Source organism: Lemur catta, chromosome 9 (genome assembly GCF_020740605.2).
Source record: "Lemur catta isolate mLemCat1 chromosome 9, mLemCat1.pri, whole genome shotgun sequence".
Taxonomy (NCBI): domain Eukaryota; kingdom Metazoa; phylum Chordata; class Mammalia; order Primates; family Lemuridae; genus Lemur; species Lemur catta.
Window position 1 is genome coordinate 32,513,167 of NC_059136.1, and position 16,370 is coordinate 32,529,536.

The following is a 16,370-nucleotide window of genomic DNA, read 5'->3' on the forward strand; positions in this document are numbered from 1 at the left end:
TTAGCTGGGCATGTGTCTATCTCCTCTGAGTTACTAAACATCTTAGGGAAGGGGCAGTGGTGGCTCTGTCCTATGTCCTTATATCTCCAGGCTGAGCTTGATGCCTGGTGGGTATTCTGAGCACTACTGTGTGCCAGACACTGGATTAAATGCTTTGGATTCATTATCTTAAATCCTCACAAAGACCCTGAGAGCTAGGTTCTCTTAACCCATTTTGCAGATGAGGAAAACTGAGATTCAGAGAGTAAACAGATTGATAATAAGAAAATTCCAAGAAAGCCCCAGCCCTTGTAAGGCCTGTCTCTGTCCAAGGTGGCATCTAGAAGAAACACCAACCAGGTATCTACCGGTAATTAAAAAGCAATTTAAATGTTTGCTGGGATCTCTCAAAACAAAATGCCACGGGGGATTCCCATTCCTAATGGATAGCAGAACTTCTCAACATGTGATATACCACGAAGATGCTCAGTTCCTGAAACATTTTCCCTCAACCCCAGGACACATACTCTTGACTTTCTTCCCTCCGAATTCACCTTCCAGATCTATTCAATCCTCTACCAATGGAAAATTTATGCTCTTTTCAAATCAAGTCTGTGCAGCCTGTATGTTAAATGGGCATTACATTAATAGCTAACCATAGAGACTGTGTAGTTATCAAGGGATAATATGCATCAGACAGCACTCTGTGTGGCATTTGGCACACAGAAAGCGCTCAGTAAATTTTGGTATTATTCTTATCAGTCTCAGCTTCACCACTGTATAACTATCATGATAACTCTGCATGGTAAATGCCCCAGAGAATGGCTGGCACGCACAGCTGCAGAGAAGGAAAGTGACTCTGAACAGTCACATGTACTCCTATAATGATATTATTTTCCTATTGATGAGCAGTAGTGGTGTGTATTTGGAGGGCATTTTCCATCTGGCTGTTTATCCAGAAAACTCACAGAAGAGACACTAATGCTCCCTGAGTATGCATGCACCCACCCCCATCTTCCCAGATTTCCTGCCGTCATGCAAGACCATTTGAGTAATTTTCGCATGTGCTGTAAGTAAAAGTGAATATGTTGCTTCCTGCCACAGCACTTTAGAGTCGGTACGTGACCCTGCAGCTCTGTCCCTCCCATTGCCACAGTTAACCACTGACTAAGGAGGTCACAGTTACCAGACAGAGAACCACATGACGGTTTAGCCTCAATTAGTAGGAGCCCCTGACAGACTGTGGAGCAGAGCCATCCAGTTGCTGTGAACATGCACTGTGAACAAAAAGTCAACTTTTGTTGTAGAATTAAGTCAACAAAATGGTGGAGTTAATTTGTTACCTCGGCATCCTAACCTCTCCTAACTAGTATTATACAAAGCCTTTTTCAGACTGTAATTCTAATGGCCCCCCATGCACTGTCCTCAAAGGATGCTCTGCATCAATGCACTTAGTCATCTGGCCAGTTTCCTCCACGTTCTCCCTTGCTTTCTCGCAGGTGGGCCCGAGTACGGCAGACATGGCTGGCTTCCAGTTACACGGTCCTCTGGTGAGGCTGTGTGTGGCCCTGGTGTGCGTCCTGTCCCTTTGGAACACAGGTGGGTCTGGTCAGAGTTCCAGAGCGTCTGTTCTATATAAGAAGTTTGAGTATTCACTGTGCTTTAGAGAATCTCAGCAGCCAATGTTTCTGCCCAGAATCCTAAATGAATTTGTTTAAAATGGCAATAGTAAATTCTCTATTCCTTGAGTTCCCTTTTCCCTTGACTTTTTCAGTCCCATTTATGCAACTTTTCACCTCTGCTGTTACCACCACTGAGATTCAGAGAGTAAACAGATCGATGAGAATAAGAGAACTCCGAGAAAGCCCCAGTCTACCCTCTTGCTCCCTTGTAAGACCTGTCTTTGTCCAAGATGGCATCTAGAAGAAACACCAGCCAGAAACACCCTTGTCCACGCCACCCTTTTCCTTTTCCTGGACCATGGAGGGAGCTTTCTAAGTCAGCTTCTTCTCTTGTCTCCCCTTGCTTTGTGCTCCACTCAGCAGCCCGAATGATCTTTTCCTAAATCTCATTATGTCACCTTCCAAGTTCCTCCCTCATATCTCTCCCCTGCCCCAAATTATTCACTGACTTCCTCCTTCTCTGTGTGTAGAGTCCCCAGTCCTTCACGGGCTCTGCAGGAGCCTGCCTGCCTCCCCATCTCCAGTCTCTACAAACCTCCGCCTCCTTCATTCTTTATACTCCATCCCTGTTGGCCGCCTTTCAATTCTTTAAAGTAATACTCAAGCCCACCTCAGATCTGGGTATGTGCTGTTCTCTGTACATCAAATACCCCCCAGCCAGTTAAATCCTACTCAAATACCATTCATCCATCAGGTTTAAGCTCAATGTCTCCTCCCAGGGAAGGCTTCCAGATTCCTTCCCATTACACACTCCACAGTTCCCTTCAGAGTATTCAACATTGTTTATGATGATATCCTTGTGTGCATTTCCTTCATGTCTGCCTTCTCAACACACATAATGCCCAGCAAATTCTAGGTGCTGAATAACATTATCAATCATTCATATTATTTCAGTTGGTCAATAAATATTTGATGATTAAATGAATGAACAAACTAGATGTGTGATTTTAAGCAAGTCATTTCACAATTCCAGGTCTTAATTTTCTCACCTATAAAATAGGTATTTTGGGTTAAGTTTTCTCTGATGTTATGTCTGGGTTATAATTTCTCTGATGAAATCTGTTTTGCTTCAGTGTCTGGCATTAAAGGAGAAGCCAAGAAAGAAAAGGGAATGGCCTTACTACCTACAACAGGTAAATGCTCAGGTGCTCCTCCCTGGTTCGTCCTGTTCTTGGGCAAATTCCTTGACTTCCCTGAGCCTTACTTTCTCTGGCCATAAATGGAGATTGTGTCTATATCTAATGCTCTAACAGTTATTGTAATAGTTCCTGTGAGCCGCTTATTACTTTACGGTTCATTGAATACTTGGGTTCTCATGATCTTATTAAGTCCACAAAGACTGACATTCTGTTGGAGACAGAAGATTTTACAATGGGAAGTATTGTTATTTGCCATCATCACCTTTATAATAATTTCTTTTTTTTTTTTTTTGCCTTTCCTTTTTTGATGGTATGAAATTGGTTGTGCAGTGAGATGATGGATACATTGCAACATAAAGGACAAGAGGAGTCAGGGACGAGGTTTCTGTTCATAAATTTTTAGTAAATGAGCAGGATAATTTATGTGGTATGCTTTTGGTTTAGGAGGGGATGGGTTACTCTTTATTTTTAAAATTTTATTTATTTTTAATTAGTACATTCACATGGCTCAAATAGCAAAAGATAAAAAAGTTATTAATGGATGAATGGATAAGGAAAATGTGGTATACACACACACACACACACAATGCAATATTATTCAGTATATAAAGTTAAAATGCTATTCCAGCAAACTGCTTCCCTGTCCCTGAGGATGCCAATTATACCAGTTCATTGTGTATAAGTAGGATAATTTTCCATAAATATTTTCCTTATCTGAGTCTCCAATCTTCTCCTCTTTAAATGGGAACAACAACTTCTGCTCCACAGGTAATCATAAGGGATAAAAGGTGATAAAACACTAAGCATGAAGAAGTACAAAAAGTGCCAGGTATCTTCTATTTTAAAGATACAACTATGGTGGTCTTTTAATCCAAAAATACAACAATGGCTTTAATAATCTGTCCAGCAAGTTATCTGAAAAATGCTTCCATATTACATCCTATTCAAAAATCTGTGCTTCAGGGGTGTTTAGTTCACACTTCAAATATTGTTATCAAAATCCACACAAACATTTGCATTTAGAAGGAGGAGTGGTAAAAATAATTCTTTCCTTGGTGAAATGAGTGGTGTTCAGGAAAGGTGCTTGGTCAGAAAGATTGCACAGGGCCCACTATTCTGGCTGGAAAGGTGTAGGAATTCTTCAAGCCCCACAGCTGATAGCACCCCTGTGGCCTGGAGACCCAGAACTCAGAGAATCCTGGGTCCCTTACCTGCATGGAGGACTCTGCTGCCCCAGCAGGTAAAAGGCAAGGTTGGTTGATGCCGCCCACAGATCATATCGCAGTTGCTTCAGAGTAACTGCCCCCTCCCTCCTGTCCATCGCCATGCGGAGTGCCTGTGGGGGCGGAGCTGGCTCCCCCAAGCTAGGGATCTGGTTGGTTGACAGGGTTTGGCCTGCTTAATGATTGACGTCTGTCTCAGAGTCCCTTTTGTTGTAATATAACCCCTGTTTCCCACAGCCCTATTGTGGGGAAAGGAGTTCATAGTCCCCACCTACCTATAGCCCCAGTTTTGACATTTGACCAGAAAGCTTGCTAACTGATAACAGGCCAAATTGGCTTAAGCAGGCAACAGCTGACTTGACCTCACTTTCATCGGGGTACTTGAAAAGCAGAGGAAACAGCCTAAATGGACATAAAGCACATTTTCCATCCAAATGTAAAATGAAAAATAATTACTGCAACAATAACCGCAACAAATGCAATATAATTATATATTATCTAATCCAAATAACTGATTTTTCTGGTCTCAGCTTAACGCTTTTCCCACAAGGAGGCCTTCCCTCTCTCCCAGGACAGGTTAGTGCCCTGATGAAGGTGCTCACGGCACCTGCTGTTCTCTGTATTAACAGGCCTCACCTGTCTCTACACCTGACTCTCCTCCCTGACCAAATCACAGACAGGAAGCCCCATGCAGCCAGATACCTGGTTCTTTCCCATGTTCCACTTTATACCTCACGCCTAGCATAACGCTTGGCCTTCAGTGAGTATCTGTTGAATGAATGAATGAATGCCTCTGACATTTCAAATTTTCCTTTGACATTTTCTTCTTTGATAGCATGAAAGTTGCCCAAGGAGGCAAGAGGCCTGATATTTTGGCCGCTGCTCTGCAGTTCTAAGAAGCAGATGGGGAGCCCTTCATTCCCACTGCTCAGTTATGCAAATTTAGGCAAGTGTCTTCTCTCCCCAGTTTCCCAGCCTAGCTTAGGAGTGGGGTCCATTAGACCCCCTGCATTGGAATCACCTTGCATATTTATTAAAATGTGGCTTTCCAGGCCACATCCAGCCCAAGGAGACTAGGATCTGGAAGAGGGGATACAGGAGGATCCTGGAACCTGCCTTTCCTCAGTGTCCCCCCGGATTCTGACACTCGTGGGCCTGAGAGCCGCTGCCGCAGAGGCCTCCAAGTCTTGTCCAGATCCAGGGGCTGGGACTGAAGACTCACATTTCTCTCACGAAGGCTTGTTTCTTCCCAGGGTCTGGCCTCAGAGGAGGAGAGAGGAAGGAGAAGGGGGTAGCATTTCTCGCTTCCACAGGTGAGCCCCTTCCCTGTTCCCTGGGGGCCTGGGCTGCAGAGCAGAATCTTCCACTTCCCTGACCTCTGTCCCCAGTGCCCACAGCGGGGATGACAGTGGGAGCAGCAGCAACTATTTCCACCTTGTCATCTGTTGTTTCCAAATCTTCAAGGAGTAGCTGGGAGCCAATGGCGGGGAGGCGGGAGGACTTTAACCCAACAGCATTTCTCTACTCGGTTGGGCACTACCAATGCTTGGGCGATTTCTTCCCCCATACTGACGTTTGGGTCACATCCCAGACCAATTCAATCGGAATCTCTGAGGACTGAGACCATGCATGGGAATTGTGGAATTTAAAATAATCTTTCCCAGGTGATGTCAATGCTTGCCCAAGCTCTGAGCCTCACTATTACACAGTGTACTTATTTTCGGATACAGAGCCGTTGAGAACTCCCATGATGCCCTCAGGCTTCCACTGTGGATGAATTATTTCCTATAAATCCCTGCTCTCTCCAATTGCAGAGATAAAATAGTCACTAAAAGAGTTTCTTGGGTTCATTTGGATTTCTCCTAACTAAGTTTATCACTATGGGGGCTGTCACCTCCTGGGGATAAGAATTGCCTCTTGTCTTCAATCCCATTGTGCCTGGCACTGGCATGTGTTGAACACATGTCCAAAGAGGAAGTACATCTTCCTGAAGTTTGGAAAGGGGGAGCTTTTTCTGCCACTGAGAAAAGCCTGCCAGTGGGGATGTTATCTTTGAATCTCTTTCAGAGCTACCTGCAAGGTCGATCGATCTGTCTGCACTTAACCTGACAGAGCTCGTGAATGGGATGCTGAGTAGAGCTTTAAAAGGTAATCATTTTTTAAAGCACAATCCAGGCTCATTTTTGTCTTGTACCAGCTTCTCTTCTGAACCTCTCTTTGACCTGAACAAGACATAAGGCTTCTCTGTGTCTCAGTTGCTCCATGTTCACGGCGGAGAACACATTGTCCTACCTAACTGGAGATGAGATTGAAAATGTCAAAATGAAGGAGAAGGTTTATGAGCATTTTGAGAACAAACTGCCTTCCAAACACGGTGTATGTGCAGACATTTGTAATTGTAACTATGTTGCCATAAACTGACAGAATCATTTGCTGATTAAGTTAATATGATTCTGGATTTCTATTGTGTGCTTACAATATTATTCCAATCTTCTTTCTAGGTTCTCTTAGCTTCTAGGAAAATAATTAATATGTGTGTACCTAGTGAATGACAGCAAAGCATGAAGCATCCCTAGTGCACACTCCTTATTTATACTCCACTTTGTTTAGTAAATATCTATGGAGCACCTATCACATGCCAGGTACTATTCTAAGTATTGGAGGGTAAAGGAATGAACAAAGGACAAAAATCCCTGGCCTGGGGAAGCTTCCACTCCAGTGGGCAAAAGAGTAACAGAAAGTAAACAATATGCATAATAAATAAGTAATGATAAGTGCTATGTAAAATAAGCGGGGTGGAGAATGCCTATTCAGCATTGACCTCTGTGGGAATGGCATTCCCCAGGACTATGCAATACACAAACTGCACAACTGTGCTTGGTGGCTTTATACTTGTTCATTAGTTATTTCCTCATCAGCACCATTTGAAGGGCTGTCCCTCCCTGTCGTAATGCCTAAAGCTGCAGTCACAAAGATATGGCCCCTGCCTCCCATTTGCTCACGAGAGTTGCCATTGATAAGGCTGCCTTGGGAGGTGCATGATAGGATGGTAGCGGTCTACTGTGGAGAGACTGAGGCACCAGATGGAGAGGTGGTCTGCATAAACACCTAGCTCTCTCAGCCCCGAACGCCTGTCAATCCTGCCCTTGCCTCTGCAAGGCCCTGAAAGGAGCACGGCCCTGCTGAGTTTCACACTTCCAGCTTCCAGAACTGTGAGAGAATAAACTTCTGTCGTTTTAAGCCACTAAGTCTGTGGCACTTTGTTCCAGCTGCCTCAGGACACTAATACACCTTGGAATCTTCCAGAGAGTTGCCACAGCTCAAGGACGGATCAGGGAATAATAGCCAAGTGACACATACTATTGGGTGTTTTGGTTTAGTTTTATTTTAGTTTATTTCTCATTTGTACTATTTTATTGTTTATTTTTGTTTATTTTTGTCATTTGTCTATTGTTCTATTAATTTCTATTGTCTATGTGCTGACTCATATTATTGTTTGTTTATTGCCACATTAGCAAGCATTTGCCTGTGTCTTTATCTCGGTATCTTTTGGTAGAGAGCAAGAAGTTCTTCTCCTTGCTGAGCATTACTTCCTACAGTTCCTTCGCCTTCCACAAGCTTTCTGTGGCCATTTACAACAGTAAGTGCTGGCTGGCTCTTCCCCATGGTAGCAGTGGTGGTGGCCGCAGGGCCCTCTGTGTGTTGGGATCTCTGTGTGGATCCTTTCTCTTCACAGTTTCAAGCCTGAAGGCCGTGGACCCTGCCAAATTCCCCACGAGGTACTGCTACTGCGTAAGCAATCGGACCAACGACTTATCAGGTGAGTGCAGCTAACCACGAGGCTTGCAACTTTTCCAGTTTTGCTTATGCCTTTTTAGATAAGTTTGCATTACTTTTTCCTCAGAGTAAGATAGGAAAATACGTTGGTATGTATTACACTTAAATATGGGTGCATTCATTATACCAGAAAGTTCTTTTCTTGGTTTTACCCTAGAAAAATAGTTGTGTGTGTACACAGAGGCAAGAAGAAAATGTTTATGAAGCACTTTTTAAATTGCAAAATCTGGGAACAACCAAAATATCTGTCATTAGGAAAATGGTCAGTCTACTCCAGAGTCAAACTCTGGAAAGCAGACACAAACCATACATTAACGAATGAATTGTAGCCAAATTTGGCATGTGCATGGAAAAATTTCTAAGAGATTTTCAATTAGAAAAAGAAAGTTACAAAATAATACATAGAACATGATGTTATTGATTTAAAAAATACATGCTAGATAGGTGATTACCTCTGAAAAGAAGATTGGAGTGTGTGTTTTGGAGTGGAAGAATGTTGATTAAGAAAGCCTTGTAGTATCTAAACATTTTTTTCCAATGAAAGTGTATTCATGTGTTACTTTTATAATTAAAAATTAAAAGTATTACCTATTCCTTGTATTTAGAGAAGCCTGACAAATAGAAGAGCTAATTACTTTCTCACTGCTAATTTATTCATTCAGCAATTTTTTACTGAGCATATACAATGAGGCAGGCACTTTATTAAAAGGATATGCTCTGTAAAATTTGTTTTCAGTCACATTCAAGAACCCAGAAAGCCACATGTGGCCCCAAGGCTGCAGGTTCCCCACCCTAGTGAGGCAACCAAAGCTTCCTGCTCTTTTTTCCATTTAATCTAATATTAAAGATATTTTCTGACATAATACAAACTTCATAAACATTTGTAATGGCTGTGTAACCTGTGAATACAAGCATTTTCCTAGCCAACATGCTATTGTTGGACTTTGGGATAAATCTAGGTTTTTCTTAGTATAAATAATCTTGCATTGAACATTTTTGTGTATAATGTTTTTCCCTGTTTCAGATTTTCCTCCCAAAGTGGAATTTCTAAAACAAATAATGTGAAAATTTTAAAGTTAATAGTTACTAATATTTAATGAGTACTATATGCGAGACCCTGCACTGAATACCTAGTATCTATTATCTTATTTAATTTACCTTGTGAATCTCATCAACAAAATACATTTGAGAGGGAAAAAGTTCTTCATAATCACATCTTTCTCACCATTTCATTAGCTTCTGCTGAGGGTGAGATCTTGTGTGGGTGACGCCCTATCCTGATTGTGTGAAAGATAAAAATAAAATTTAAAAAGTCACATATGCCTAGAGAAAGTTTATATTTTATTTTTTGAGCCAAAGCATATTTTCACACACTTGAAACAATTATTTGAAAAGAATTGATCCATGGATTGTTAACTACTTGTGAAATAGCATGCCTTGGCCCAAGGCAGACCTCAGCTGAAATCCAAGCTCTGCCATGTATGCGGGGCCTTGGGCAAGTTTCGTCATTTCTCTGAGCCTTGGGCAGAACCTGGACTCCCTCCTTGGTGTCTGGCTTCAAAGTCATGCTCATAGCTTCCATGCAATATTAATAGTAATTTCCAAATTGCACTTTATTGTTCTATTTATGAGTTTCTCTCTCCCACTAACCTCAGCTTATTCTGTGTATCATACACAACTCTCCAGTATCTGGTAGGTGTCTGGCACACTGCAAACACTCAAAGAATATTTATTAGATAAACAAATTGATAAACAAAGGAGAATTTTGAGAAGTAGAAAGAAAATAGATGGAATAAATAATGAAATAATACCCTTCCTCAAGTTCCACAGTGTGACCAAGAACAGACCGGTCTAATGAGACAGAGAAAGGAGATGCCCATGTTTGCCTACCTTCTGCACAGGAACACATGTACTACCGTGTCTCCCTCTGGGAGATCACAACATGTGTCCGTGTAGAAGTAGTAAGAGCATGTCATGGCTCTGGCTCACACATAGTAGTGCCTGCCTTCTGCGGGTCATAGCATGCTGCCATCAGTTGCCACATTACATTTTCCTTCCTCCCTGGGTTCTGTATTGTAAAGTCAGCTTTCTCCTGCCCAATCACAAAATCCCACTCAAGAGCCAAAGAAGCATTTATACAAGGTGTGATGGGAAATCATCTAGTCAACCCCAAAAGCTTCCTCTTCAGGAAGTCACTGTTTGGGGTTCCTAAAACATGTCCCCTTGTTTTAGAAGCCAAGAACTTGTTGGATCCTGGAAAGCCATAAATGAACAGTGAAGGAGATGGCAGCTCTTTGACCACAAGTATCAGGAATTTCACTGGTCAGTGGCTCCTGCCATGTCAAGCAATCGCCCCATTTAAACTCTGCACAAAGAGAAAGTAAAGATTCTACAAGCTGAAATGTTGTAAACTTCTCTCAGACCCTCCCCTGCCCGATCAGATCTCTTAGCAAGGTGAGCAGTTAGAAGAGGTTCCTGGTGGTGATTTTATAAAGGCCTTATCTCTTTTGATAGTGCATAGTTAATAGCCCACCACTAAATTTGACTTTGCATTTCCCAAATCCAAAATGATGTAAATTTATGTTACATGTCCATGGACTTGCTTCCAATCATATGGATTTGATATTCTAAAACAATTAGATGAAATAACTGGGGTGGGGGCACAAAAAAACATTATTCAACAATGTGACCTTTCATGGCCCTTTGGTGTGAGCAGAGAAGGGTTAGAGGGAGAGGATGATGGAAGGAGAAAGGGGATTATAACAGTGGATCCAACAGTTTTCTGTCTGCCTGAAATTAAGACTTTTTCCTTTTTAGATTTAGTAGGGTTCCTCTACATGGTAGTTGATATTCCTTAATATACTAAACTAAATTAAACTTGTAAAGCCTACTCTGAAAAATCCAAATATGACATACTTTTCCCTTACATCTCTGAATCAGAAACTTAAACCTCCTCAATCTTTCTTGCAGATTTTACAGCCCTACTGGTGGATATCATTGGAAATTCTACCAGCTACCTCACGGAGATTTTTAAGTCCACCTCCATCCTCTCAGGTATGTTCTTCTTGGAAATGCTTGGCAACTTTGAGGTTCAGCATCCACCGTGGAAGAAAAGACAGCCTAGCAGATTTCATACCCCAGCCTCTGCCATAGGCCAGGCTGCCAGGAACCTTCATGAGGCTTTATTTAGACAGTCAGTACGGTCCAGTTTCTAACACTTCCAAATAGAGCTATTCCTGGGGTCCTGAAAATTGGAGGAAGAATCAAGGCTCAAAGTTGGAAGAATCCAGGCAGACTCAAGAAAGCAGCTTCTGGTAGAGAGCTACGCTCCTGTTTTAAGGATGAGAAAACTAGAGAGGTTGAGATCTAGGATGAGATCTAGAGAGGTTGAGTATTTTGCTCAAGGTTGGTGTCAGAATTCAGATTTAGATCTATATGGAGCCTAAGCCCATGTTTGAAGTACAATTAAGAAAGATATGACTCATTTATAAGGTGGCTTCATATAACCCCTGGGCAGATCACAGTCCCCTGGGGATCCACTTTGAAAAGTACAGATGCAGCCAGCAGCTGGACAGTTGGTCTCAGCAGAAGACGGCATGGTACACTGTGGAGCAGCTATTGTTTTAAAAGGAGGAGGAAGGGAGTCAGAGGTAATAATTGCTATCATTGAGTGCCAGGGACTCTTCTAAGGTCATTCCAGGTATTCCCCCATTGGATCTTCATTACAACCTTATGAGGTAGCTACCATATTTGTCCCTATTGCAGGTGAGGAAACTATGTCACGATGAGATTAACCAACTTGCCCCCGATCGCTTGGCAGAGACAGAATTCTAACCCAGGTGATCTGGCTCCTAGCCCGTGCTCTTTGCCACTATGCTAATGTATATAAAATAGTAACACATTAACAATGGCAGTGATTATTATCCTGGCTGTTTACCATGCCCTTCTATCTGCTGGGCACCATACCTAGAACTTCACACATATTATCTTGACGTCTCTCTCATGAGGGACATGCAACTCCATCTACAGTCATCAGGCAGCACCCTCAGGGATAAGCAGTTGAGAAATTCAGAAGTTTTCAGACTTTTGAAGGTCTAATAAGGTGTCTGTACCGTACGTGATGTAACATCTCCAGCAGCATCTGGGGAAGTCTACTGCAATCAAGCGTGTTAGTGGGCATTCAGCAAAACGTTTGGCCCTTAACACTAAGTAGGATAGGTTAAGACTATAGCAGCCTCACATTTTTCAAGTCAGGTTTGGCCACCAAATGAGTTTTTGCACCAGACTCACACAAAACATTCTGTTTTACAGAGATTTGGGGATTTGGGAATTGCAAATAAGAGATTGTGGGATTTGAATTTTTGCCATTTTAAAGAAGAGTAAACTGAGTCCTGGAGCGGTCAAGCAGTTGACTCATGTTCTCATAGCTACTAAGTGGCAGAGCTGATGTAACCTTGGAAGGTGAGCCCAGAGGGTGTGCCATTAGTCACTACACCACCACCGCCTACCTCAGCCAAATGAAAGAAAGAAATCAGAAAATCAGCTCTGCCTTAAGAGTAAGGAGTTGGTCTTATTTTCCTACATCATCCTACACTAGGTACTTTCAGCATTATTTTTGTTTCAACCAAAGATTTACAGCTTCAGACCCATTGCTAAGCCTTACTGTGTACTGGTTTGTCTTACAGTGAGTCAAAGCAATGAATCCGACTGCATCTTCATCTGCGTGATGACAGGAAAGTCAGGTGAACCACCAGTCATTCTTTGACAAGCTCTCTGGGCTGAGAACTAAACACAGTTCTCCAGTATGTGAAACCCAAGATCTGATCTTGTTGTGGTGGCTTTTGCAGGAAGGAATCTTTCTGACTTCTGGGATATGGCAGAGAAATCTCCCGTCGTCAACTACACATTTACCAGCAGCATGTCTGCTGTTCTGGGTGAGTGCAAACCTCCCAAACTCCTACCATAGTCTCCAGACCAGGGTCCCATCTGACACACTAAAGACTGAATGCTGCCCTCAGGTATTTTGTTTAGCTAGGCTGTGCTGAAAATCAGAGAATTTCACTATTTTTTTTTAAAAAAAAAAGTATTTCCGGATTCTCTTACAAAAGATCTGGCAATCCTAGACATGAGTTGTATCACAGTTGACATTTCTGTGTGTCTCTTCTGTCCATGGTGCTGGGAGGCAGAGATAGAGTCTCCTTCAGCCCCTCCACAGCACCTTGCACACAGTAGGCTCTTCATCAGTGTCTCTTGCAGTGAAATGAAGGACACAAGTAATCTACAATTCCATTTCAGTGGGCTACTTTGATTATATTTGTGGTAGGATGTCTCTTGGTTGTGCTGTGGAAGGAACCTCAGTTTGTGTGTCTAAGGCTGCCTGATAAGAAGATGAAATGGGCATTGGGTGGGTTGCCTTCACCAGCCCAATTCTGTCACTAGAGCTGAGGGTTGGGTCAGTCTCACCTACTTGAACAGTCTTCCCACAACCTTCCCACCCCCAGTCTCAATTAGATCTCCCCCTTTGTGCTCCTTCAATAAGGACAAATGCTTAGGAAGAGAGGACATATTTACAAGTTGATGCTGAGGTTGATGTGCCTGACAGCCAGTCCCCTGGTGGAGTGATGGTTTGCCTGGGATGCACTTAGCCCCATGTCCGATGGACCTGGGAGCAAGGCTCAGGCTGGTGATGCATGTGGGGTGTTAGTGAACCCAGAAGTAAGACAAGGGAGAAGACACAAGGCTGCAGGTGCCCTACACACAATGACCTGCCAAAGCGGGGAGTGGGGGCCCAAGTGCAACACGGGCTCTGTCCACCAGGCTGCGGGCCAGTCATTGTCCACCCAGAGCAAGGGCCCCTGTGGGCTGGTGGGAGCTTCTCACCCTCATATCCACCCCCTGCCACCACTGAAGCCTGCCCCAGGGAAGGTATGAGGTAAAATTAACACTGGAGCCTCTTCCTCCTTCTCTTCATGAAGCAGCCAAGAACAATGCGTAGATTTCTCTCTGAATTAAGCCTTCCTGCCATCCCTATGGAGGCCCAGTTTTCAAGCAGTTTCTGCCCGGAAGCCCCTGATCCCCCCCAAATTCCATTCCTGGTTCTTAGTCGTAGCCACAGGGCACGTGGAGTGAGCCTGGTCCCTCTTCCGGGGACAAGTACCAGAGGCAGGGAGTGGCTGAGGGCTGGAGGTGGGGTAAGGACTCTGACTGGGTTCAGAATCTGCTCAGGAAATGGCCAATGCCTGACAGTTTTAGTCCCGTCAGCTTTGCATCGTGTGCACCGTGATTCATGGCAGGGCTCTTTTGGAGACTGATATTTTAGCCTAATTTGTCATTCAAGGAGAAACACTTCTTTGGGTGACATTTGGTACTATTTGGAGCAAGGTTTGGATCTCTGCATTCTATGTATTTGCTATCCAATAGCGCTTTCCGCAGCTCCACAGTTTTTTTGTGTCCAAAGTGTCAAGCATGTTAAGCTGCCATTGACTGTCTCCTGGAAGGTGCAGCCACCAGGGGAACTGCTGGGACTTCAAGGCCCACGACCAGAAGCCAGCAAATGCCACCAAGTACAAGCCCCCCGAGCTGGGCCCAGAGCACACATCGGACATTTGTTCTGAGAACCTCTCCCTGGATGGAGACAGCTGCGCCTTCAGAGGGGCAGGGGACCCTGAGCACAGGCAGCCTTCCCAGGCTTCCTGCCAGGGCCACAGCCACACTGGGCATCACCTCTCACACCCTCCTGGCCTCAGCCTCAGGTAAGACGCGTTCTCACCCTTCCGCCTCCCCGGCTTTGCTGTGTCTCTCGGGTTCCCTCTCGGCTCACACGTAAATAAGTAAAATCCTTCCCTTTATCCCTTCTCCCCACCTGCAGCTCTGCTTCAGCCTATCTTACGTGAGAGAGCTATAGGGGCCAGTATGGGTTCAGTAAAACCAAGCTAAGGCAGCAAACGTCATTGGCATAATGGACTTCTGACATGTATTTTTATAACTTTCTATTTTGAAATAGTTTAAGTCTCACAGGGAGTTGCAAAAACAGCACAGAGTTCCCTGGTACCCTTCGCCCAGCCTCCCCCAATGCTAACATTCTACATAATCTTAGTACATTAAATTGGCATAAGGTATTTTTATTTCAGCAAAGCATTTCACATGAAACGGTGGCGCGAAGTCAGCATTTTATAGCATGGTTAGGTCAACCTGTAGCAAGCTGGGTAATGATGCCAAGAATGTATTAGTGACTTGACCCCAGTGGGAAAAGCTGTGCCAGTGGCCTGCCCAGAGGTTCCTTCCCCCCAGCATCTTGTGCACGTGATCAGCAGTGTTACCATGAAGACCCAAAAGGCACACTTACCCCCATTTTCCTATTTGGAAATAATACGAAACTGAGGCAACTCTTTCATTAAGAGGCAATATTGTCTCAATGAGTTCCAACAATGGACCAGTCATCACAGTTCATTCATTCATTCACCCACTCATCAGAACGTGTGTTTGCTATGAGACACTAGGACAACTGTTAAAAACGCAGCTCTGTAAATGGTCCCTTTCCTTCCTGAGCTCACAGACCTGGGACAGGAGACACAGCCTTCCCCAAGGAGGCAAGGACTGACAGAGTCAGGCAGGCAAAGAAGGATGACTGCATGGTGGAGAAGGAAAGGAATCAACTCCATTAACTGGAAAATTCTTAGATTTACTATAAAAGATTAGTACAACAGCTGCATCACGACAAACAAAAGAAGAAAACTTTCTAGGATAATATGAAAAAAATGTGATTGTTAGTGGCAAGAAAAATCATAAAATATCTAGCTATAACCCTAAAAGGAGAAGTGAAACTACAAAACTAATAAAAGAAATAAAGGAATATTTAAATAACTGAAGGGATATACCATGTTCTGGATGAGAAATCTGAATATTTTAAAGATGGCAACTGTTCCCAACTTAACTTATAGATTTAAAATCCTCCAATAGGATTAGTTTTTATAAAACTTGAAAAGAAATGATTTTAATTTCTACCATGGGAATGTATGTTACATATACATATAATATTTTTGTAAAAGACCAATGAAGGAAGATTTATCTTAACTAACAACAATCCTACGATGTTGTAGGGCAAATATTATTATTAGTATCTCTATTTTAATGATAAAGCTAAAAAATGTTAAATAATTTGCCCCAAAGTTCACAGCATAAAAGAAGCAAGAGCAGAATTAACACTTTCAGGTCTTTTTGGCTCAAACTTCATAATTTTTCCACTATGTCACGTGACTAGAAATATAGTTTTTAAATTTAAGAAACAGCCCACCGACCTCCTAAACACATACTCTAACTGATTGGGGATCCAACAGATTGGGAAGTTTTTGTTTTGTTTCGTTTTGGTCTTGAGACAGGGTCTCACTCTGTCTCCCAGGCTAGAGTGCAATGGCATCGTCATAGCTCACAGCAACCTCAAACTCCTGAGCTCAAGCGATCCTCCTGCCTCAGCCTCCTGAGTAGCTAGGACTACAGGTGCATGGCACCCT

At 43.2% G+C, this 16,370-nt stretch overlaps 1 protein-coding gene across 1 annotated transcript in view; it reads left to right on the forward strand.

Moving 5' to 3' along the window:
• Positions 1 to 1,499: 1,499 nt before the first annotated feature.
• The window catches only part of HHLA1 (HERV-H LTR-associating 1), a 28,803-nt gene continuing 13,932 nt past the window's right edge, over positions 1,500 to 16,370 (forward strand). Inside the window, exons 1-10 of the mRNA XM_045560888.1 lie at positions 1,500 to 1,578; positions 2,735 to 2,794; positions 5,277 to 5,336; positions 6,091 to 6,171; positions 7,580 to 7,663; positions 7,760 to 7,843; positions 10,831 to 10,914; positions 12,546 to 12,602; positions 12,708 to 12,794; positions 14,358 to 14,612. Of these exons, the coding sequence (XP_045416844.1) occupies positions 1,500 to 1,578; positions 2,735 to 2,794; positions 5,277 to 5,336; positions 6,091 to 6,171; positions 7,580 to 7,663; positions 7,760 to 7,843; positions 10,831 to 10,914; positions 12,546 to 12,602; positions 12,708 to 12,794; positions 14,358 to 14,612 (931 nt within the window). The remainder of the gene's footprint in view (positions 1,579 to 2,734; positions 2,795 to 5,276; positions 5,337 to 6,090; positions 6,172 to 7,579; positions 7,664 to 7,759; positions 7,844 to 10,830; positions 10,915 to 12,545; positions 12,603 to 12,707; positions 12,795 to 14,357; positions 14,613 to 16,370) is intronic.